Here is a 26,425-nt window from a genome sequence, read left to right on the forward strand (position 1 = left end):
TCCAATCATATGTATAGTGTACTATAATAAATTAAGTAAAATTATGTCAGACTCAGACTCCTTGTAAAGAACCTAATGAAGATGAAAAAACATCTTCATTTACCTGACAGGACACTTTTGATTCATTTTACATTATTCATTATAAGTATTAATATTAATTAATAACACCAGCTAAAAGAAAAAGAATCAGTAGTAGTAGTAGTATTCATCGTAGTAGAAGGAGAATGAAAATTTTGACACATTTATATAATCTTACTGCAGTGTTTCCAGTTTACAGTAAGTATCCTTCAGTCCATCAGACAGCAGCTTCACTCCTGAGTCTCCAAGGTTATTCTTAGACAGATTCAGTTCTCTCAGGTGTGAGGGGTTTGATCTCAGAGCTGAAGTCAGATCAACACAACCTTTATCAGTGACTCCACAATCATACAACCTGTAGAGATTAAAGAACATGAATGATGAACTGACACCAGATGCAATTAAAGAAAAAAATTGAAAATACAGACAGTAAAACATACATATAAACATAATTCAAGGGCAAACAGACACTGTTAAAGTTGCTGTTTGCTGTCAGTTTTGATCCCCCTCTCATTCAATCCTTCATCACGTCTCACACACTGACCTCTACAATCATCAGCTCTCACACAGACACACACAAGTCTGCATCAGCTGCTTTAGCAAGTGTGCAGTTTCACAGTCACACACCTCTCCTGGGGCCTCATGTATAAAACTTTGCGTAGATTTCATCCTTAAAGTGTGCAATGCACAAAAGATAGATTTAGCTTTTTCACAAAAAGCAAAACTGACAAAAATCTGTTTTCAGTATTAACTATAAGCATTATTCTCACCACACCATTCGCAACAGGGATGTGCCAAAGTTTTAATTCTCACTAAAAGCAATCTGTAATGACTCTGCTGCTTCAGATCCAGTCCGAGGTTTCCATTTCTTGTTCGCACCCATGCTCTATTCTCACCATCGTGGCAACTTTCATTTTACATTCCAGTCTATGGTGAATCTGCAGAAACTCCTCTACAGGGCTTTTTATTTGTTTGTTTTATTGATAATGTTTTGCTCCTTTCCTGCTGATTCAAACTGTTGTCTGTGTTACAGAATGGACAAGCGGACTAGTGAAGTGACCAGTGCTGAATATTTAATTGTATATTAACATATTTCTGCCTTTCATGATTAAATAAATGTCAGCAGAATTGGTGTGGAAGCAAGCAAAAAAATATAGACAAATATATTGGTGTATATTGTCATCATGGGCTGTGAATGATAGACTTACACAAGCTTGTTAATACAGGACATGTCCACACAGAACTCAGCAGACAACACTTTCGGACACAAAAATGATCTAATCTTTTGCAATAGACATTTATTCACATCAAAATGAATGGAGTAATTTTTAAATGGTATGTCATTTTTCTATAATAAAAGTCTAAAGCAGTGATTGCCAAGCAGGGGTACTCAAAATAGATATGCTGCCAGCTATTGGCAAATATTGGCCCTTAATGGAAAAGGTAATTTTTCATAATGTTGGAAAGACCACAGAAGGGGGTTATGATTGTGATCAGGCCAGGATGTGAAATTAACAGTAGGCTACTACACTACTGCAGCGTGTGGCCTACAGTAGCTACTGTGTCATCAGACCTATTCAGACTGAATAATGGACTCTTTGTCCAAAACAACACCACCTACAATTAAATAATCAAAACATAACATGCAACAACACAGCAATCATTCAAACGTAGGATGCAGCAGCACATCCATTACCAATATTTTTATTTATACCTTAAATTCATATAATTCTGGATGATGGTGTCATGTGATTTGTGTGCTTACCTCCATACATGCGAAACATACATTAAATCTAAATGTGTACATCAAATCTATTGTTTACATCTATTTTTAATGAGTCCCTTGCTACCTCGGTGGTTCCCACCTCCTTCAAAAAAACTGTCATCATCCCTGTGCCTAAGAACAATAACCCCTCTTGCCTGAATGACTATCGTCCGGTTGCCCTCACGTCAACAGTCATGAAGGTCTTTGAGAAACTTATAAAGAACAACATTTGCTCCTCCATCCCTGATACTTTGGACCCTCTTCACCCCAATAGATACACTGAAGATTCCATCTCTCACATCCTGCACTCTTCTCTCATGCACATTGACAGCAGCAATGGGAACTATGTAAGACTGCTATTCATCAACTATAGCTCAGCTTTCAATACTATAGTCCCCATCACACTAGCTTCTAAACTCATGGACCTCAGCCTGAATTCTTCACTATGCAACTGGATTCTTGATTTCCTCACCGGCAGACCTCAAGTGGTGAAAGTAGGCCAGTACACCTCCAACTTCATCACCCTGAATGTGGGAGCTCCACAGGACTGTGTTTTGAGTCCCCCGCTCTACTCTCTCTACACAAATGACTGCGTGTCTTCCCACAGCTCCACATCTATTATCAAATTTGCTGATGATACTGTGGTTCTGGGCCTCATTTCCAACAACAATGAAGCCGCATACTTGGATGAGGTAAAGAAACTCACATCATGGTGCCACGTCAATTGTCTCTCTATGAATGTGAGTAAAAGCTAACGAGCTGATTGTGGACTTCAGGAAGAGACAGCAGCAGCCTTACACTCCTCTCATGATCAGCTGGACCCCTGTGGAGAGGGTGAGCAGCTTCAAGTACCTCGTGTAGACATCTCAGAGGACCTGACTTGGACTACCCACATTCAAACACAGGTTAAGAAAGCCAAAGACTGTACCATCTGCATCAGCTGAGAAAATTCAGGGTCTCACCAGCAATCCTGAAAACTTTCTATTCAGGGGCCATAGAAAGCGTATTGACTCAGTGTATATCAGTGTGGTATGGGAACAGCTCCAGTCATGACTGCAAAGCCCTGCAGAGAGTTGTGCACATAGCAGAGCGCATCTCAGGGTCTGCTCTCCCCTCTCTGCAGGACATCTACCTCAAACACTGCAAAAGCAGAGCTGTTAAAATCATTAAAGACACAAATCACCCTGGTAACTCTCTTTTCATTTTGCTGCCATCTGGTAAGCGCTTCTGTAGCCTGATGGCAAAAACTGAGAGACTTAGGAGGAGCTTCTTCCCCCAGGCCATCAGGCTCCTAAACTCAAACTCAGTCTCTTAACCTCTACATGACTCCACTTAATTATCAGTAAGATACTGAATATACTGATATTGACACTTGCACACAGCAATTTCTATAATTTGAATTTTTATTTTCTTTTTTACCTCTATTGCTGCTATGCAAATACCCTGTACAACCTGTTTGCACATTCTCCTCTTGTACATTCCTGCTCATCTTAATATTTATTAAGTCTATAGTATACTGTCCTGGACATTTTTTTTTATAAGCATCTTATTTTATTCTTATTTTTTTATCTTACTTTTTCCATATTTTTTTTTTTTTTATATATAATTTTAATAATTTCACATTCCATAAAAATTACACTCACCACACAGCGGACCTGACCAAAATCTCACCACATTACAAATCATCTCAAAAAAAAAAATCATGAGACAATGAAAAAATTAAAACACAAAAAATGGAAAACAGAGTTTAAAATTATTCTGTTTCCTTTAATACTTCAATCACACCAGTATAAGAGCATGTGGCAGCTTGCATGGCAGTGCGCACATTTTCACATCAAGTTTGCTTCTTATGAATCTTATCATGAACATGTAACATTTTTGTGCATACGCGACATTATTACATGAGGCCACAGGTCTTGACAGTGATTTTGTGAACATTTCTCCTTTTGATTTTTGGTAAAAAGCACATGCTAAAATCATGAATGTTATCATGTTTATCAGTGTGTCAGTGTGACTTACTGAACTGATCTGGATTCTTTAATCACAGGCAGCAGCTTCAAAATAACTTCATCTGCTGTATTTTGGGATCCAATAAACTTTTTTAGAACAAAAACATCCATCTCCTGCTCTGATGTCAGCAACACATAAACCAGAGCTGACCACTGTGAAGAGGAGAGTCTGGTTTCTCTTATTTTTTTAGATGTCAAATAATCTTGGATCTCCTGCATCAGTGAATCATCACCCAGTTCATTCAGACAGTGGAACAGATTGATGGATCTCTCTGGAGAGCGATTCTCCATGATTTTCTGTTTGATGTACTGAACTGTTTCCTCTTTGTTGTAAGAGCATCTTCCTGTCCGTGTCAGTAGTTCTCGTAAGAGAGTCTGATTGGACTCCAATGAGAGACCCACTAGAAAACGCAGGAAAAGATCCAGATGTCCATTCTTACTCTGTAAAGCCTCATCCACAGCTTTCCGATGCATCTCTGATAATGAAACATATTTTCTCAGGTTTAAAATCTCAGACAATAAACTTTCTTTTGTTTTTTCAAACAGATTTATGTTGTTGGTAAAGAAGTGTGCATATAGAGCTGCTAGATGTTCTTGGATGGTCAGATGAACAAAGCAGAAGACTTTCCCTTGATTCAAGCCTGACTCCTCACCGAAGATCTGAGTGCACAACCCTGAGTACACTGATGCTTCTGTCTCATCAATGCCACACTCTCTCATGTCTTCCTCATAGAAGATCAGGTTGCCTTTCACAAGCTGCTCAAAAGCCAGTTTCCCTAGTCTGAGTATCATGTCTTTATCTTTGACTTTTGTCTCATAGTCCTTCTCATGTTTGATGTTGGTCTGAATGATCAGGAAGTGTGTGTACATTTGAGTGAGAGTCTTGGGAATCTCTCCAGTCTCTGCTCGACTCAACATCTTCTCCAGAACAGTGGCTGAGATCCAGCAGAACACTGGGATGTGGCACATGATGAAGAGGCTCCTTGATGACTTCAGGTGTGAGATGACTTTATTGGCCAGACTCTGATCACTGATTCTCTTCCTGAAGTATTCCTCCTTCAGTGGCTCATTGAAGCCACGTACCTCTGTCACTCGGTGGACACACTCAGAGGGAATGAGATCAGCTGCTGCAGGTCTGGAGGTGATCCAGATGAGAGCAGAGGGAAGCAGATTCCCCACAATGAGGTTGATCAGCAGCTCGTCCACTGAGGCTGATTCACTTACATCACACAACCTCACATCGCTCTGAAAATCCAGAGACAGACGACACTCGTCCAGACCATCAAAAATGAACAACACTTTATATTCATCACTGGATATTTCCATTTGTTTTGTTTCAGGGAAAAAGTTATAAAGAAGATCTGAAAGACTGAGTGTTTTGTCCTTCATCAAGTTGAGCTCTCTGAAAGGAAGTGGAAATATGAGCTGGACATCCTGATTCTCTTTTCCTTCAGCCCAGTCCACAATGAACTTCTGCACAGAAACAGTTTTTCCAATGCCAGCGACTCCCTTTGTCAGCACAGTTCTGATGGCTTTGTCTTGTCTAGGTAAAGGTCTAAAGATGTTATTGTATTTGATTGGTGTGTCCTCTGTTGCTGTTCTCCTGGAATGTGTCTCAATCTGTCTCACCTCATGCTCATTATTGATCTCTCCACTTTCACTCTCTGTGATGTAGAGCTCTGTGTAGATCTCATTCAGGAGTGTTGGGTTTCCCTGTGTCGCTGTTCCTTCACACAGACACTGAAACTTCTTCAGCAGATTTAATCTGAAAGTGCTTTGGTCCAGTTGAGAGTCAAAAATGGAAAATAAAATAACAGATTACAACATTAAAGAAGTAAAAGTGACAGTAAAGCAAATAAACAAGCGTTAATCTATTAATCTATTCATCTAAACCATGTCTACACCAGACATGACAAAAGCAAATATTACTCTTGACCCTTTTCACAAGACTGTAATGACACATTTAACAGTCATCAGCATCGTAAATCCTCGAAAGTTCTTCATATGTATATTAAAAAAAAAAAAATATGTACATTTATAATTCTTTCTATTCTTTGTATTATATCACCCTTGCATCAAATTACAAAAAAAAAAATAAATAAAAAAAAACCGGTTAAAGCTAATGCATTTTTTCTTTTGCTATCTGAGCAAATGGGAATGCAAAAAATATATTTGTTTTACTCTCTCATTCACTGCACTTCAAGTTAACCCAACTATGATGACTTCCACTGCTGAGAAACCCGGAAATGTGAAAAGGGTCTATTAGTGATGTTACGCTGGATGCTGTACCACACAGCAAGTTACCGACATGAATAGATGCCCCATTGAGGTGAGTTTTATCTTTCACTGTGGAAATTACAATAATAGAATAGAGACAATAGAGTAAAGATAATAGACTACAGGCAATAATTCATATAGGATAGAGTTGACATTAAAAGAATAATTACAAGAAATGGGAGGTATATTCTGCTGATTTTAAATAAATTAATAAAACCTCAGTAACTATACAATTTTTTTCAAGTGTCCACAAAGAAGCCAATTAACTAAAATAAACTAAACCACTTTATACCACATTACATTTCAATCCTATTGTATCTGATTAATTTTCAAAAATTCCAAAATATTCAACCATTTATATCCATATATCCATATAGTTCCATATCAAGAAAACAAATATGACAAACAATAGTATAAAAATGACAAACTATTTCCATGTTTTTTTCCCCCAATAAATTAGCCTTCATTATGGCACGCTGTCATACATACAGGTACAGATGCACACACAAACATAAACGTTAAAATTATTTTAATTATTTTGCATTATTTTTCAATAATTCAATAGCCTGTTGTCAATTATTCCTTACTTCATTTTAATTTTCCCAGTGGAAATGCATCATTCATTTCATTGTCACTACAATCCCCCAGCATATGGATATGTATGGAGAGCTGAACTGCTCAAAATTAAATAATGAAATATACATTATACTACTCTTTTATCATTAAAAAGATAATGAAATAATTAAATACACTAAGTTCTTAAAATAAATCACTAAGATAAATCAATAAATGTCACTTGTCATTTTAGCACTAGGTCGCATGGGTGGATTTTTGATCATTTGCCAAATTCTGCCCTGCATGCTTTATTAGTTTGTGTGTTGGTTGTCTCTCTGTATGGCTGTCTAAACAAAAAATTTTGTACCTCAGATCAGTTGATGTGTGTCCTCCCTCAAGTTGTACTGGCCGCTCCATAGACCGGTCACTCTTCATGGACACACAGCTGGACTCCAGTGAGTTTGATCTGTCACTGTGGAATTGAGTGTAATATAATAGACAATAGCAGAGATAATAGAGACATGAATTCATAAAGTTGCTTTAATATATATAATTTATCTGCCTTGTACCTCAGATCAGTTGATGTGTGTCCTCCCTCAAGTTGCACTGGCTGCTCCATAGACCGGTCACTCTTCATGGACACACAGCTGGACTCAGTTTAATATGATCAATCTATGTGTATAATATTTTAATTCATATATTGATTGTATTTTACATTTACAATAGATAACAAAATAGAGAATCTTTAATATGAAAATCTATTCAAATATTGATTGTATTTTGATTGTTTATGTTGCTAAGGGTGCTGCGCAATGATACACAGGAAGTGGTCAGCTGTGCTTTACCGTGAATAAAACACAATAAAACACAAATCAAACACCAGAAAAAAACACATAATAAAACTATACATAAAAAAGAGATATTTTGAAAAATTTCACTAGTTACTTTACTGGTGCTCTGCTGTGCCAGGAGATATTTAAAAAATTTCACTAGTTACTTTCACTTTTGTGGCAGAGTCCTTTTATGTCTTACAAATGAGTCATATTTATGTATGATAAATTGCACAGCTTTCAGAAGGACTGTTTAAGGTTATTAGTAAAGAAATACGAAATAAGAAACTTTAATCTTTAATTCAACTTCACATTGAAAGCCCTGCACAATTAATTCCATATTGCAACTTAATTATTGTTTGTTGCATATTTGTTTTTAGTTGTCTATGGACATAATCAAGTTACTATTATTGAAATGTTACTGGAAAAAAAAAACATGTATTTTATAACTTTATATTATTTTCTGCTTTGGCTCTTTTAGGAAACACACAACTTTCCAGGTAGGTCTTGACCGCATTACAGTACATTATCACTGCCAATTGATTTCAGTTACTTCAAAGGCCCTTACAGCCTACAACAGCAAAAGAACCAGAACCCACAGAGATACTGACCAAGAAAACAAATGACAAACAGTAGGATAAATATTCCAAACTATTTCAATGTTTTTCGCACTAAATTAACCTTCATTCGTGTTGTCTTTCTCTGGTTCTCCCTCTTTACACAAACACAATCTGTACAGACACACACATGGAAACATATATGAAAGTAGCCACAGAAACTTGTTGTCAGCGCTGTCTGGCAGCATTATCAATAAAACAGTTTCGCCATTGAAAAGCTTCATGACATTTTTCAGAAGTGAGGTGGTAATGCCATTGGATTTGAAGCAGTTAAACTTACATCTTTATATGTTTTCATCTCTTGCTGAGTTGCTACTACCGAACACTACTGAGAGCAATACGGTCTCTCTCTCTCTCTATCGTAACTGCATATCAGTAACTCAAGTCTTTCTTACTAGCTCTAAAATTACATTTTGGAATTAGCAACAAAGCCATGAGATGAGATGAGTAGTAATATAGTCCTCTGCACAAGACAAATGTCTTGAAATAAAATCTAAATTCTAACTGATGTCATGAGGTGTGGTTACCATGATGAAGTAGAATTATTAAAAAAAAAAAAAAATCCATTATTTTTCAATAATTCAATCGCTTGTCTCAATTATTCATTACTTCATTTGAATTTTTCCTAGTGGCAATGCATAATTTGAATAAAAAAAAATAAAACTGATGATTTCACAATTGATTGTCACTACAATCTCCTAGCATATGGATACGTATGGAGGGCTGAATTACTCAAAATTAAATAATGAAATATTCATTATACTATTCATTTGTCATTAAAAAGATAATGAAATAATTAAATACACTTAAAATAAATGATAAAATCACTAAATAAATCAATAAATGCCACTTGTGTTATTTGTCAATTTAGCACTAGTTTGCATCTGCCAATAATTCTCAACACTGTTAAGAACAGTCGAGACACCTACAGTAAGTCAGTGTTATTTACAGCATTTATTTCAGCCAGTATTGCCCTTACATTGTCTGTATGGGTCAAAATGATGTTGTTGTCAACAGTTTGGTTCTGCAAGTGTTGTGTTATTTTTTTTCTAAACCTGACATTGCATGTTATAAATATTGATGCTCAATCACAAATTGCTTGTGATTTGTATGTCGCTTTGGATAGAAGCATCTGCTAAATAAATAAATGTACATTTTGCATTCCACTGTGCTGCTGGTTTTGTATTAGAAATTATAATTTAATATAATTGTGCTAGACAGATGTGTTTGGCTTTTGCTACTCAGTCTTGTTTCTTTTTCAGCATTTTGCATATGACTGCTGCGTTTTTAAAATACTTTGTCAAGTTAATAAAGCAATAAGCCCCAATTATCCATGGTTTAAAGTCATTTTAGAACAATTACGGTGTTAAAAAAGCCTGAAATCACATTGGATTCATTCGGACTGATAACAATCTCTGTCTGGACAGCATTCTTGCAATGTACTTTTCTGAGAAGAGCAATTACACAAGACTCAAATAATCAGACACTGCTGTTTTTTTACGTAACATATTTGCCATTATGAATTATGATACAGCTTGGTTTGCTGGTCTATTGGGTGAGATTACTTTCTTTTCACCACCACCATGTCAGGAACATCAGTGATGGGGGTCAGCAATGAAATATCTGGACTGAAGCTCTGGACCAGCTGTGAGAAGGAACCTGATCCTGTGTTCAATTCTACTGCAGAGCCTTACAATAGTATTAGTGGAGGTCACTGAGTTTTAATTGCTTCCAGATTTTGATTGATTTCTTATTAATTTTGTAAGTTTGATAATTTGCCAAATTCTGCCCTGCATGCTTTATTAGTTGTGTGTTGGTTGTCTCTCTGTATGTCTGTCCAAACAAAAAAAGTTGCACCTCAGATCAGTTGATGTGTGTCCTCCCTCAAATTGTACTGGCTGCTCCATAGACCGGTCACTCTTCATGGACACACAGCTGGACTCCGGTGAGTTTGATCTGTCACTGTGGAAATGAGTGTAATATAATAGACAACAGCAGAGATAATAGAGACATGAATTCATAAAGTTACTTTAATATATATAAATGGTCTGCCTTGTACCTCAGATCAGTTGATGTGTGTCCTCCCTCAAGTTGCACTGGCTGCTCCATAGACCGGTCACTCTTCATGGACACACAGCTCAGAATAGAGACAATAAAACAGAATATACATAACAAAATAAAGTCAAGAATTCATGACACTGATTTTTCAAGGAGTTTACATTTACATTTAATCATTTAGCAGACGCTTTTCTCCAAAGCGACTTACAAATGAGAACAGTAGAAACAATCAGATCAACGAGAGAACAACAACGGTATACAAGTGCTATGACAAGCCTCAGTTAGTCTAGTACAGAACATGAATATGATAGACAAGAAAAAGAAAAGGTAAGTACTAGTATTAGTTGGTTAAGTGCAGGCAAAAAAGAATATTCCAAAGAATTAACTCTTTAATATGAAAATATATAGATATCAAAATAGAGTCAAGAATTCATGATGCTGATTTTTCAAGGAGATAACTCTTTAATATGAAAATCTTGTCTATTCAAAAGAAGCTTAGGAAATGTCTAAGAGTGATGATATTTTCCAGAGATACTATCTATATATCCATCTACCTGTCTATCTAACTATCTACCTACCTGTCTGTCTGTCTGTCTGTCTGTCTATTTATCTATCTATCTCCCTGTACAATGTATTTTCTGTAAAATTAAGATCATATGAAGACTTAAATTTACCTGCATTCTGGAGAAATATCTTGTTTTAATTTTTGTTTGTCCTCCATGATTCAGTCAGTCTTCATGGAGCTGCATCTGTTTGCTTGATGAGTCAAAAACACTGATTGAGACAAAATGACATACAAAACACAAAAGATACAAATTTATGAATCTGCAATTTTTTCTGTTTACTTATAGGCACTCAAGCTGCTCAGTGTTGTTACATTTTTGTTGCAGTTAGATTACAGTAGCCTACAATGTTTTAATACAGGCTAAAAACTACACTTGCAGTACAAAGATAAATAAATAAAAAATTAAAAAAAAAGCAACATTCAAAAAAAAACACTTAAAAAAAAGCAACCAAACCAAAACATTAAGAAAACTTATATATAATTTTATATATAAATGTTTTCTTCATAGAGTGAATTTTAAAATACATTCAATTAAATTGAAACACACCCACACCCATACACACACACACACACACACAGACAGACATTAAAGCGAAAATTGTTAAGATGTGTATCCAGAACGACGTTCAAAAATAACACGTCGTATTTTGGTTTCATTATACTTTTTGTTTTAGATGTGTTTCCAGAACAACGTTTAAAAGTAGTCTATATGTTCCCAATCTGTAGCCTACCGAAAATTAAATAAAAAGTGTAGGCTATTTTTAAGCATATAGCATTTTAATAGTTATTTATCAGTCCACCAAAGCCAATTAAGATATGATGATCAAGATCTTCATGTTTCGTCAAGTGATTCATGTTAGTGATTAAGTAAATATTTTTACGGATAGGCCTATAACGAGGAAGTAACTTCACACACCTCACCTGAATATTCATTGGCTTAATCGACATATTTGTCTACTCAACACAGGCTCCCAAAATGTTCCTAATTTCTCCTTACACTTAAAATCCTACATAAACAGCTAATATAAATATTGTTAGACACTTTGATGCTCAGTTTTTTTCCCCGATTCAAATTGCAGACACGTTTGTTATAATTTTCTTTTGTGATTTCACTACAACGAAAAATGCAAGGAAAAGTGTCGAGTGAAGCGCTTGCTTAATGTTTCTTTATTGTCTTATGCGTTAAAGTATTTCACCTGCTTAAACCAGTGAGATCCGCATTTTTAGCGAACCCCACCTGGAGACTCACCTTGAACGAAATGTGACGTTACAGCTTCTCGAAATGTTTATTTCCCATCAAGTAGAAGTTCCTGCACAAGCTACTATTAAATATTAGTCTACAATTAAACATAAACATCGGTTACTAAACGTAGATCCTCGGTTTTCCTGATCTAGTTATGCTCAGGTGTAAAATGACGCATGCAAAACTTGTAAAGACTATACTTTCACTTTCACGTATATTAAAATATGCTTGGCCATCCTGACTGGAAAGAGCAATAAAGCTCATACGATCCCTATCATAGACAGCTTGGTTAATAAAGGGAATAAAGATAACACTTAACCAGTCTTGACCTGTTTTGGCAAAAAAATAAATAAAATAAAGTAGGTTACTTATAAATATCCTACAAGTTTGGGATGGAGAAGGCTTTATAAGCTTTAAAGGTAATGAATATTAAGTTATACATGATCATCAGCAAGATAATTACATCTTGTAACTTGTGTGAAGATCAGAAGTACTAGCAACCGACCTGTTTTAATGTGAATATGTGGGATGTCCTGGACATGACCTGTTGACCTCAAACCACTCATCAATACACCTGGAGGAGCAGAAGATGAGATGATTTCCACTGACCACAGCAGGTATGTGTGTGTATGACTGTGTTAGTGAATGTAGGAGTGATGTGATCATTTTTACAGCTTTTCTGTAGAAATCTGGCAGCGGCATTTCGGAGCTGAGCAATTTGTGACTCTGAAATACTGTAATATAAATAGCTGAAGAAATCTAGAAGAGAAGTAATGAATGCATGGACCGCCATCTCTAAAGTTTATTAGTTTGATAGTGTTTAATTTTTGACAGTAGACAGAGTTGAAAAAAAAAAACTTCAAATATCCTTCTGTGAATTAAAATCGAAGCCACTGACGTACCGTACCTGTGATGCCCAAATCTGTCTCTTGAGAAGTTGGAATCACCAACCTCTGAGAAAGAGCATGTCTTGATCTTTCAGAAAGTTACCCAGTTGACCTGAAGGATGATAGATGAGAACAAAATGAATTTTGGCAGGATTAGTAACAGTAATGGCATGATATTCAAAAGTTGTGTTAAGCAATCCCGTTTCTCACACAGAAGGACGAGGTGTGTGGGAGAAAACAAAGCTGTTAGAGATGCCTGAAGAAGTCGCTGTGTTGTCTGCTGAAATCCACACTTCATTCATAGCTCTAAATGAGCATCAATTACCAAATCTTACCTTAGTCATCTAAGTACAGTTTAGACACTGTTTACTAGAAAACAGCTGCTAATCCAGTTCAACAAAACACAATAAACAAACAACAGCTACTGTTCACTCTGACAGACGAAATGCTCAAACTTGCAGATGCAATGCCCTAAGAATATTAGTGAACGAGAAGCTTCTGTAAGAGAGGAGGATTGAAAGACTGTAAGCAGGATACAAGAAACAAGAATGTTAGTAGGATACAAGAAGCTGTGATTTCTGCAAAAGTTTTCTTTAATTATTTTCCTGCCACATTTACAATTATTTTTCCCCCATTTGTTAAATTAAAAAATAAATAGATTCATAAGAATAAACAACAAATCCTACATTTAATACATACAACAACAAACAAAACATTTTATTTGATGCAGGCTGCTTAAACATTTGCATATAATTGTATTACAGTTCTTGCATGTGTTTCAGACAGGAACAGGTTCATGAAGGCATGTTCAGCCATTAGAGGTCAAAGTGGAAATACAGGATGTTTCTCTTCTGGACATACAAGATGAACAATTTCAGATCCTGCTCACCTTCACTACAGTACAAAAAAAGAGCTATTTTTACAATTTACTGTACCATCAATCATAAGCTTAACTGACTAAAGCAAGACATTCAGTAAAGGTTAAGGGTAAAAATTGCACAGTCCACCCCACTGATCAAAGATTAACAAGTGTATCTTATTTGGAGATGTTCTCAACATTGATTAGCTCTCAATATATTATTTTTCACCACAAATACTATATTATGTACAAGATAATACATCATGAACATCTATTTACATAACTTTCTTGAAAAGTGTCAGGAAGAGTCTCATCTTCATCTGAATGTTTATTTCATCTCATTCTGCATCTATCTTGTGTTTTTAGGGGCTCAACAGAACAGCTTGCCTCAAAACTACATACAGAAGCTGGAGACAAACAACTACAGCGGCACCTCCATACTGGATCAGATTACAGACATCCAGAAATGACCTGCAGGAAATTACCTTTTTTATGAAGCCTGATCAAGTCAGTTAATCATAAATAAAGAAGCAGACTTTAACCCAACGCAGAGCATATTTTATTTTATATTTTATGTTGGGTTAAAATTTAACAGAAGGATCCAACAGAAGATACACAGATTGTCATAAACAACAAGTATGTAAAATGTGGCACCAGTACAAATGTCAGTTCTGAAGAAGAAACAAAAGGTTTTCTTGTTTGACTTCAGATCAAGGACTGGATCATTCTGTAAAGTTACACAAACACACGTGTGTGTGATGATCACTATGAGTTTGTGTCTGTTGATTCTCTTGAATGTGATGTCTGTCTGTAGTGACTCTTTATTCACCATCAGCTGATCCAGAAGAGATCAGATTAACATCTAAAACCTGAAAATAAAACAGAGACAATCAAATGTATCACATTACGCATTACCACTTTAGAGCTATAATTTTGCTTTATTAGAGAGAGATAATAACATAACTCTGTGATAAATAATGTCCAAAAAACCCTTGATGTTAAATCCAAACCACCATGGATGACCTTTAGCAGTAAGCACTTGACCATTAAAACAAGCAGTGATCTCTATCACAAACATTGAGACACTAGAAGAGTACAAAATATAATTTAAATATACCCAAAGATCAAACAAATAACTATAAACATTTTAGTATAGGACTCATTCAATGGAAAAATAAACTAAATCAACTTTCAAGTAAAATATGAACATTTTTCATCATCACTACTCACTTAAGCGTCTTCAGTTCATGATATGGGTCATCTTTCAGATCAGAGAGTAGCTTCACATCTGAGCGTCTTAGTTTATTTCCAGTCAGATCCAGATCTCTCAGGTGTGAGGGGTTTGATCTCAGAGCTGAAGCCAGAGCAGCACAACCTTCAACTGTGACTCTACAATCACTCAACCTGTAGATATTAAAGAACATTAATGATGAACTGACACCATCTGCAAATAAAGAATAAGAAATGCAAAACACATTATAGGACAAACAGTGCTAATTATACAGCATCAATGTACAGAAAAAGACACTGTAAAAGACACTGTTGCTGTTGGCTTCCTGTTTTGATCCTGTCACATTTAATCCTTCATCACGTCTCACACACTGACCTCTACAGTCATCAGCTCTTTCACAGACACACACAAGTCCACATAAGCTGCTTTAGTAAGTGTGTCTCACACACTCTCCTGCTCACTGTCAGTGATGAGATTTTGTGAAAAATGACAAATTTTCATTCTTTAGTAAGAAAGCACATGCTAAAATGATAAATGTTATCATGTTTTATCAGTGTCGTGATTGTTGTCAGTGTGACTTGCTGAACTGATCTGGATTCTTTAACCACAGGCAGCAGCTTCTGAAGAACTTCATCTGCTGTATTTTGTGCTCCAACAAACTGTTTTACATTAAACTCATCCATCTCCTGCTCTGATGTCAGCAACACATAAACCAGAGCTGACCACTGTGAAGAGGAGAGTCTGGTTTCTCTTATTTTTTAGATGTCATTTAATCTTGGATCTCCTGTATCAGTTGAACTGTTCCAGTTCATTCAGACAGTGGAACAGATTGATGGATCTCTCTGGAGAGCGATTGTCCCTGATCTTTTGTTTGATGTACTGAACTGTTTCCTCTTTGTTATAGAAGCAGCTTCCTCTCCGTGTCAGTAGTTCTCGTAAGAGAGTCTGATTGGACTAAACGCAGGAAAAGATCCAGATGTCCATTCTTACTCTTTAAGGCATTTTTTTAAAGCTGTCTTATGGAGGTGAGATATTGAATTATATTTCTTCTCATTTAAAACTTTAGAAAAAAAGACTTTGTTTGGTTTGGTCAAACACATTGATGTTGTCATGTGTGAAGGAGAGGTGTGCATATAGAGCTGCTAGATGTTCCTGGATGCTCAGATGAACAAAGCAGAAGACTTTCCCCTGATACAATCCAAACTCCTCTCTGAAGATCTGAGTGCACAATCCTTAGTACACTGATGCTTGAACACTAGTTCTCAAATATATCAACACAACTCGATTACATTCCATTCTCAATTCGACCATTGATTAATTTGAGAAAGAAAAAAATAAAAACACTTCATGTACATAATGTGAATAATTTTAAAGTGGTCATCGGATGCCCATTTTCCACAAGTTGATATGATTCTTTAGGGTCTTAATGAAAAATCTGTAACATAGTTTGGTTACAAATTCTCAATGGTAGTGTAAAAAGCACATTTTTTACCCTGTCAAAAACAGCTCTTTTCAGAGCAAGTTGTTTTGATGCATTTTCCTTTAAATGTTAATGAGCTCTGCTGACCCCGCCCCTCTCTTACGAGCCACTCTCTGAGGGACTGTTTACTTTAGCCGCATTTATTGTGAAACTTGCAAATTAGCACATTATTGGGAAAGGCAATTTGCAAAGATTCTTTAAAAAACATTATAACCCCTTCTTCTGTTGATGAAGCTGGATCACGAATGATTCGCGTGAACATAGATGCATTTATGTAGATCGGAGGTGCATTTCCTTCAGAAACAAAAGTAATCCACCATGTCTCCAGCGGCTCATATGTCGGGAGTAAATGATGACTGCTATGTTCATTATTTCATCAAACAACAGAACACCTCAATCTCTTAGGAGACATTCTTGTCAACATCTGCTCCGGTGGTGAAACAATGGCGGACTGATGTCAGTCAATCAGGTCTAAGGTAAGAAGCCATTTTAGTCTGTGCTAAAATGCTACTGTCAATCAAACTATCCTGGGAGGGGCCTGTTTTTGTGACATCACACAGACAGGCATCTAGGATTGATTTGAGAAAGGGGTAAAGATAGCACATTTGAAAAAAAAAAAAAACACTGGGTGGATTTTTATCATTATAGGGTGGTCTGCCAACACACATTTCAGTTCAAACAACTTGTAAAAGTACATGTAGCATCCGATGACACCTTTATGGAAAAAAAAAACATCAACTAATTTTATAAACTATTCATACAATTCTATCATTTGGTACATTACTGCAATATTGCAAATGAAAAATAAATAAATAAATAAAACAAAAAATAACAATGAATACCAAAGTAAATAACTGAATTGTTTAATAATGGAAACATTAAAGTTTTATTCATTCATCAGCAGCACAGACTATAAAATTAAATTAATCGTTGGATTTGAAAGATCAAAAATACACTGAAAAACAAACAACAACAGATTTTTAACCACCCGAACAATCCATGGTGATTTTCAGAACACCAACCAAATTGATTTATTAGAAAAAATACTACATAAATAAATAAAATAATCAATATAATACACACAACACAAATCTAATCAAATAAAATAAGAATTGTGGCTAGTTTGCCTAGACAGAAACAGTGCCAGCCTGTCCTATACAGGCAATACCTGGGGTCGCCTGGGGTCCCAAAGTGCCTAGGGGCCCCGCAAAGTGATATAATGGTTTTAGTATAGTTATTATTGAATAAACATTCTTTGTTATTCATTGACCAAATGCAATCTGCACACTGTCAACAGTATATTTTATCAACAACCTACACTGTGCATATATTTAGTGATTTTATTTCAGTGTGTTAAAATATTTTATTTACCCTATAGAAAACAATTAAAAAAGTGACTTTGCTTATTTGTGAAAGTTAGTTTGCCTCATATGTGAACTGGGTGCATTTGAAGGCCTCAAGGCCAAACTAACTGAATATGTACTGTAGGCCTCATGGCCTATGTGACAGTGCTTATGAATAGAGAATATAGAATGAAGTACCAAAGATGGGAGATGCTACAGGATGAGATAATGCAGAAATAGATAATGTGTGTAAAACTCATTAAAACCCTGACAGCTCGTTAAAATCCTAAACTGTACTGTAAATGCCTTAGCAACCTTGGGCACCCAGAAAGTGGTAAATAAGAGAAGTTATCTTTTGAAAAACAGCAGGTGGTTTTCTACAATGAAAGCAAGCATTATGAAGACTAATAAACAATTGTGGAAAGTGCTGGGAATGACGTATCAAAGATTGGTCTGTACGCTCACTGGACAGTAAAATATAACAAAAATGTAAAAATATACAAATAAAGATTCAGAAATACTCAAATAATCTCCACTCATCTCTCCTCTTTCAACAAATTTTCAATATTGCTTTTCTCCACAACAAGTTCAATTGTCATGTTTGTAGTGGCTATACAGATTTAGTACCATGTCAGTACTGATGGGGCCATTTTCATGATCTTGCCCAGGGCCCCCGACAAACCCATCAGCCTGCCCTGGACAGAAATGTTGTACCTCAAATCAGCTGATGTGTGTCTTCCCTTTAATGTTCCTGGCGTGACAATAGACTGCTCACTCTTCATGGACAATGAGCTGGACTCCGGTGAGTTTGATCTCTGCCTGTGGAATTGAGCAGGAACTTTAGAATAGAGATAAGAGAATAGAGCAGTCTTCCTCATGTTCTTGAAGGCACATAAACAATAAATATATTTGTATTTTTGTTTCCCTTATCCGAACCATCACATGCAGACATTCTATCTATAGAAATGTTGTGCCTCAGAACAGATGATGGGGCATTAAAAAATAGAGATAATAAAAAGGACTGAATCTATCTATCTATCTATCTATCTATCTACATCCTCATGTTCTTGAAGGCATATTCTATTCGATCTCACTATCAAGATGGCGCGAGCATCTTGAAGTGTTGCGACCCGATAACACATGCCCTACGTCGCGGAACGGACATTCTATCTAGAGAAATGTTGTGCCTCAGAACAGCATGATACGTATCTCATACCACCGCATAAAACAATAGAGATAACTAGATAAGGACTGAATCTATCTATCTATCATCTATGCTATCTACATCATATACACCGCTGTTTACATCTCATGCAAACACAGACCAGAAGGGAAACCGCGTACACAGATGTTGCATAAAAACAAAGCCAACTTCAATATCCGAATTTTCAAACACTCACCATCAACCACGTATTGTTGTTTCCCTTTCGCAGTCCCCATTCTGAACCATCACATGCAGACAGGGGCAGCGTTCTATCTATAACGTTTGTCAATGTTAGTGTGCCAAACATCAGAACAGATGAGCCGACCTGGTCAGCGGATGATTTTTATCAGGCATTAAAAAATAGAGATAATAGAAAAATGGACTGAACCTCTTCCAGCTAGCCGGTGTTTTTACAGACATTTTCAACCCCTCCCTCTCTCTCTCTGTGGTTCTCGTGCTTCCATCTATCCAAAGAAAAATATCACATGCTTGAATGGACTGGAGGCCTGTTGCTCTCATCTATCTATGCTTTCACCTCACATGCTCCTACCGAAAATAAGAACACATTGTGCTGTTTGTGGACATGTTGCGAAGGACAACTAAACTGTTGTACCCTCAGAAAAAAAGTGAATCCCCTCTGACCACACTGGTGTAGGGGCTCATTGTGTTTCCACTACAGCGGAGGTGAGCAACCTGACTAAATGGTGTAAGGACCGAAATCCAAGAATAGACAGTTTACAACCATCTCGATAGGGGTAAGCAGACTGGTGTTACATCGTGACTCTTCTTCTGCGAGGCTGAGGAAGTGGGGGAGTGAGCATGGACGCAGAGGCGCGGGAGGAATTGACTGGTTTGGAACACAACCGATGGTCGGAAAAGAGGTTGACATCTACACCAGGCGGGTATACGGAAATCCCGGAGGATCATCAGTGACTGAACATCCTACAGACTGCTGTCAGCAAGAGATCCGCACTAGCCGACTGAGGGATAGCTTTTCTCAGGCTATCCGAGGTCTAATACAAACCTACAGGAATATGGCATCAGCCCACACACTGCCACTTTAAACTCAGTAACAGTATTCAACCCTGTACCACTGGATTCCATCAGTGCCATCCATAAACCATTTCTGACAGGGAATTAGGCATATTTTCATGCGTCTGGCTAGTGCTAAGATCTGAAACTGTGCGGTCCGTATTTCCAATACTGTACGACTTCCGCACCGAAGTTACCAGTTTCATCCACGCTCCCATTTCAGTGGTGATTGAAATCAGGAATCAGGTGACGTGACTATTATCGCTATCTATCATCTACTCAATCCATCGAGACAGGAAATGTTGTACCTGCTCAGTCATGTGTGGGTTATAAAAACGTATCAGCGAAACGGATACGTCTGGTCTGAAGTCTGAAATACTTCTCGCACTGAAGTCTGATATTAAAAACGTATCAGCGAAACGGATACGTCTGGTCTGAAGTCTGAAATACTTCTCGCACTGAAGTCTGATATTTCAGCGGTGATTAAATCAGAACTGAAGGATGCCCTTGCAAAAGTGTGTTTTTTTGTGTGAATTACTAGCGGCGAAATCTGAAATAATAAACAGCACCGCGGCGCTTCGCTCGGAGTTAGACCAAGTCAAAGCGAGTGTCAACGATATAGAGGGCGGTTTATCTAATTGGTCGGATGAGGTTGTCGCCCTACAGAGTACAGTGGGTGAGTTGAAATTGGAACTTAAGGAACCAAAGGTGAAATGTGAGGACATGGAGGGCCAGATGAGGAGGTGCAACGTGCGGATTCTCGGTGTTCCCGAGACACCAGATTCCAGCTCATCCATAGCAGTTGCCAAGATGCTAACTGAGGTGCTACAGCTTGAGGAAGAGCCACTGATTGATCGCTCACATCGTACACCAGGACAAAAGAAACCAAGACAGGGAAGGCGGTAAACCAAGAGTAACTGTTGCTAAGTTACACTATTATCAAGACTGTGCAGAGATTCTGCGCCGTGCACGCACTCGTAGCCCACTTAGTTTCAATGACGCGCATATCACAATTCTTCCTGACTACACTGCAAGCGTGGCCAAAGCCCGGGCGGCGTTCACAGACGTGAGGAGGCTTCTTCGAAACTGACAGGGTGTTCGCTACGGATTACTTTTTCCGGCACGACTTCGTATCACCCACGGAGAAGATCAAGGTTTGATCCAAACAAGGCCATGGCTTATGTGAAAGAGAATATTATCTTGGCGACAGATGACGGACATTGACTGTGAACCGGGTTTCCCTTAGCCTGCATACTTTTCAGGTTGTATTGTCACAATTGTTTTATACCCCGAAATATGTACATTGTCTGCATACAGAAAACGTTTTCTAGGGAATGGTAGTAGACTACTTTGTTTACAACTAACTAATTTTGGAGGGTCAACATTTACATTTATATTATTTTTGTTGAGAATACTACTGTATCACTTTCTTTTTTTTTGAGATTTTTAGATTTCCTTTTCTAATTATATCTGGGGGCTAGTCGGGAGCCCTAGCAGTTAGAGTTATGTTCCTCAATACAAGCACTATAATGTGAGGATCTTTTTGTTGTGAGGTTTTTGTTTTCTCCTGGTTCTTGTAGGAGAAGGGGGTGGGATTATACTGGATTTGTATACCATTGGGTTGTTTCTTGTCAGGATCTTATGTGTGATCTTTTGGAGCTGTATATATCATTGTACACAGTTTTAACATGGCTAACAAAAAAGTGACTAGGCATTCTTCTGAATATCCAGTTAACTGTGTGAGTTGGAATGTGAAATCCCTGAACAGTCCCTTACAATGTAGAAAAGTTATAGCGCATTTAAAACAGCTTGATACAGACATTGCATTTTTACAGGAGACCCATGTGTGTTTAGCGGATAGTCTACGTCTAAGTAAAAAATGGTCTGGTCAGGTGTTTCAATCAAATTTTCACTCTAGATCAAGAGGAGTGGCCATCATGATTGGTTAAAACATACAATTCACTGCTTCGAGTGTACATACAGACTCTGCTGGGCGATATGTTCTCGTGGTAGGGAAACTCTACACACTTCCAGTTGTCTTAATCTCGGTTTATGCACCAAACTGGGATGATTATACCTTTTTTAACACATTATTTTCAAATATGCCAGATATGTCAACACACAGTCTCATAATTGGTGGAGATACTAATTATGTGCTCTCATCTTTAGATCGGAGTGCAGCCGGAAAAAAAAAACCCTTACTAAGTCTGCTCAGTCGATCAAATCATTTCTGGAAAACGTATGGTGTTGCTGATGTGTGGCGCTTTCGCAATCCTACCTCGAGGGCATATTCATTCTTCTCCTCTGTTCATAAGACGTACTCCCGAATTGATTTTTTTCATCGACAATTGAATTCTACACTTGGTGAGGGAATGTGACTATGGCGCCATAGTCATTTCAGACCATGGGCCCCTCAGTATGAAATTGTGTTTTTCAGATTCACAATCAATATACCGCCCATGGCGATTTTAACACTTTATACTTTCAGATGAGTATTTTGTCAGTTTTTTAAGGGCAGAAATTAAATTCTTTCTTGAAGTTAATCAAACCCCAGGAATGCCATTTTCTACGGTCTGGAGTCCTTAAAGGCCTATTAAAGGGGTCAGATAATCTCATATTGTGCTAACAAGAAGAGGAGAAGCTCTGAACGGTTAAGATTGCTGACAGATGAGATATTACTTGTGGACAGGGAATATAGCCATTCCCCTTCGCCAGATTTAGTCAAGAAAACGTATGTCACTTCAAACTGAATTTAATACTCTGTCTACCCAACAGGCCAAGTACCTGATTTCTAAGTCAAGGCATGGGTACTATGAACATGGTGAGAAGGCGGGGGGTGTCTGCTCGCACATCAGTTACGCCAGAGATCAGTTACTCAAAATATTCCAGCTATAATCAATGGCCAAGGTAATCAATGCTCAGACAATGAGAAAATTAACTCATGTTTTAGTCAGTTCTACCAGTCACTGATGAATCATCCTCTAATCAGTTGATTTGGCGATTCTTTGAAGGGAAAAAAGATATTAAGTCGGTAAACCGATGAGAAAAAGACATTAGAGACATTTTTGCAATTAGTGACATGAAAGTGGCAAGTCCCCGGGACCGGATGGCTTTCAGGCAAATTTTTCAAGAAATTTTCAGAACCGCTGTCTCCCTTATTCCTGTCAGTTTTCAATGAGTCTTCTGTAACCTTGTCACTTCCAGTATCTATGCGTCAAGCTATCATCTCTTTACTACTTAAAAAGGATAAAACCCATCTAAATTGTAGTTCATACCGGCCTGTGTCGCTTCTGAATGCGGATGCCAAGATCTTCGCAAAGGTTTTGGCAAAAGGGGTAGTTCCCACTGTTGTTTCACCTGACCAGGCAGGGTTTGTGAAAAATCGCCAATCCTTTTTTAACATTAGATGACTGTTTGGTGTGTTGTATGCTCCCACTCCACCCGGCCACAAAGACAATGAGGTTCTCAAAGACAATGAGATGCTGAAAAAGCATTTGACCGGGTTGAGTGGGGTTATCTCTTTAAAACTTTAGAAATATTTAAATTCGGCCCTAAATTTATATCATGAGTAAAATTGCTTTATTCTTCACCAATGGCTGCGGTACGTACCAATAATAATATATCCAGCTATTTTGAATTACAACGAGGTACACGTCAGGGATGCCCGCTCTCGCCCCTCTTATTTGTGATTGTGATTGAACCTTTGGCTATTGCCGTAAGGCAGAGCTTAGTCATTAAAGGTATAAATCATATGGGCTTTGTGCATAAGGTCTCTCTTTATGCCGATGATACGCTTTTGTTTGTTTCGGACCCTCTGTCTAGTATCCCTGAGTTATTGATCTTACTTGGTAAATTTGGGAGAATTTCTGGCTATAAGGTTAATGTTCAGAAAAGAGAGATGATGCCTGTGACCTCTCTTGAAGGGAAACTTAATGGCACAGTCCCATTTAATGTTAGTTTGGAAAAATTTAAATATCTGGGTATTTGGATAACACGCAATTTTAAGAATCTTTAAAGGGCGAATTATCATCCTTTGTTGGCAAATCTTAAACAAGACATTGCTCGTTGGGAATCCTTGCCTCTTTCCCTGGGGAAGGATAATAAATTAAAAAAAATTATCATACCAAAAAAACTTCACTACTTCCAAAAAAACCAAACAATTCTTCCTAAATCATTCTTTTCCAACCTGAATAGCCAGCTATCATCCTTTGTTTGGAATAAAAAGCAAAGCATCCAAGGATCAACAAAAGATATTACAACTGCCCCGTAATTTGGGGGGCATGGCACTTCCTAATTTCATGTACTATTACTGGGCAGCTAATATTAGAGCCTGGTTGCATTGGTTGAGAAGGAACACTTCTCTAACAAGCTGGGTGACTTTGGAGAGGGCCTCAATTACATCCAGTTCTCCTACAGCATTGCTCTGGTCTCGGTTACACTTTAAACAATCAATTTCAACATACTCTTCCAACACAGTTGTTGTCCACACAGTTAAGATTTGGAATCAATGTAGATGGTCTTTTGGTTTCACCGGGTTATTGTTTGCTGCCCCTGTGTCAAATAACCACAAGTTTATCCCTTCGGTAACTGATGAGGCTTATAATAGTTGGGCTTTGAACGGACTACGTTCACTTTATAATCTGTACATTGATAATAAGTTTGCCTTATTTGAACAACTGGTAGAGAAATTTAATATTAAAAAAATCACAGTTGTTTAGATATTTGCAATTGAGAAACTTTGTTATGGCCAATTCTGATTGTTTTCCTCAGTGTCCAGCTCAGTCCCTTGTGGATAAGATATTTGACTGTAGGATAGACACTAAACAGGTCTTGAGCAGGATTTACACACTGCTCAGTTCATACCATGAGACCAGTCTGGACATTCTGAAACACAGGTGGGAATCTGACTTGGATGAAGACATATCGGATGTTGTCTGGCAAAAGGTCATACAGAACATTCACTCATCTTCAGTGTGTCTGAGACATGCTGTTATTCAGTTTAAAGTGGTACACCGTCTGCATTGGTCCAAAGACAAACTGTCCAAGATAAAGTTTGACTTGGATCCTGCATGTGATCGTTGCAAACAAACCCCTGCTACACTTCTTCACATGTTTTGGACTAGTTCAAAACTTCATGGATATTGGCTATCTATGTTTGATGCATTTTCCAAAATATGTGGAAAAACTGTGCACCCATGCCCTTTGACTGCATTATTTGGGGTGATCAAGGTGGATGCTTCTTTTAGCAGGTACCAGGTGAACATGATCGCTTTTTGCTCTTTGCTAGCTAGAAGACTTATTTTGTGTAGGTGGAAGGATTCATGCCCACCAACATATGGACTCTGGATTAGAGAGGTCATGTGTCATATACATTTGGAAAAGATTAGACACAGTGTAAAAGGGTCAGATGTTTTATAACATGTGGATGCCATTTGTCTTATTTTGAAAGTGTGTCAACTGACAATTTTGTATAACTGTTTACACAAACCTGTGTTAAGAATTGTATGATGTTACATACATGACTAACTTTTACATCTCTTATTGATCCAGTATGGGGTGGGGGGGGGGAGGGGTGTCCTTTGTTGCTGTGTTAATTTAAATGTGAAACTGAAACTAAAACAATAAAAATACTTTTTATTGAAAAAGAATAAAGAAAATAGAATAGTTTTCTTATAATTTTACATGTACAGAGAATCTTCACTAAAAAAGCTTTAGAAAGGTTGAAGAGCACTGACATTGCACAAGGATAATGTTTCCCTGTGTACAGAGATCCTCATGGACATGGTCCTAAACTATATTTCAGCACAACAACATAAGAAAACTAATCAGAACAAACCCCCACAACATCCTGTTATGTGACATGATTTTACCGTCATATAAAATGCATTGTTTAAGAAGCCTCTGAAGTACCTGCATCCTGGAGAAAAATCTCCATCGCTGAAGGTTTGTGTTTCCTCCATGATTTATGGGGCCCAAAAACCACCCCTCATTTGAAATCATGGGGCCCCCAATAATCGTAAACACCTTTCTCTTCTCTATGCGACAGCCCTGGGTGAAGGACACCAACATACAAAACTGTTTTTCCATTCATTTTGGTATTTGGTGTATCTTAAGCATGCAGACACAATAGCCTATCTGTCTAACAAAAAACTAAATAAATTGGTGATTTTTAAGTTAGCATTTCACAGATAGGAAGTCTCTTTCATGCACTTCACTGAACACTCACCTTAGCGAAATATTAGGCTACACAGGTGCTCAAAATGTTCACAGTTTCCCATCAGATGCACGTAAATTCCTGCATAAGCTACTAAAACAATCACTATAAGCCATTCTAATAGTAAGTTTTTTTTTTGTTGTTTTTTTTTTTTAATTAAGAGAATCTTAAACTCAGATTT

General features: G+C 37.3%; 1 protein-coding gene across 1 annotated transcript; it reads right to left on the reverse strand.

Annotated features, from left to right (window-relative positions):
* Positions 1-234: 234 nt before the first annotated feature.
* On the reverse strand, positions 235-7,350 carry LOC109074928 (NLR family CARD domain-containing protein 3-like). Its single transcript, XM_042776181.1, has 4 exons — positions 7,251-7,350; positions 7,049-7,153; positions 3,860-5,623; positions 235-430 (listed from the first exon to the last, which is right to left on the reverse strand). The coding sequence occupies exons 1-4, from the start codon at positions 7,316-7,318 to the stop codon at positions 253-255; spliced, it is 2,115 nt and encodes a 704-aa protein (XP_042632115.1). The 5' UTR covers positions 7,319-7,350; the 3' UTR covers positions 235-252.
* Between the last annotated feature and the right edge of the window lie 19,075 nt (positions 7,351-26,425).

Source organism: Cyprinus carpio, chromosome A19 (assembly GCF_018340385.1).
Source record: "Cyprinus carpio isolate SPL01 chromosome A19, ASM1834038v1, whole genome shotgun sequence".
Taxonomy (NCBI): Eukaryota; Metazoa; Chordata; class Actinopteri; order Cypriniformes; family Cyprinidae; genus Cyprinus; species Cyprinus carpio.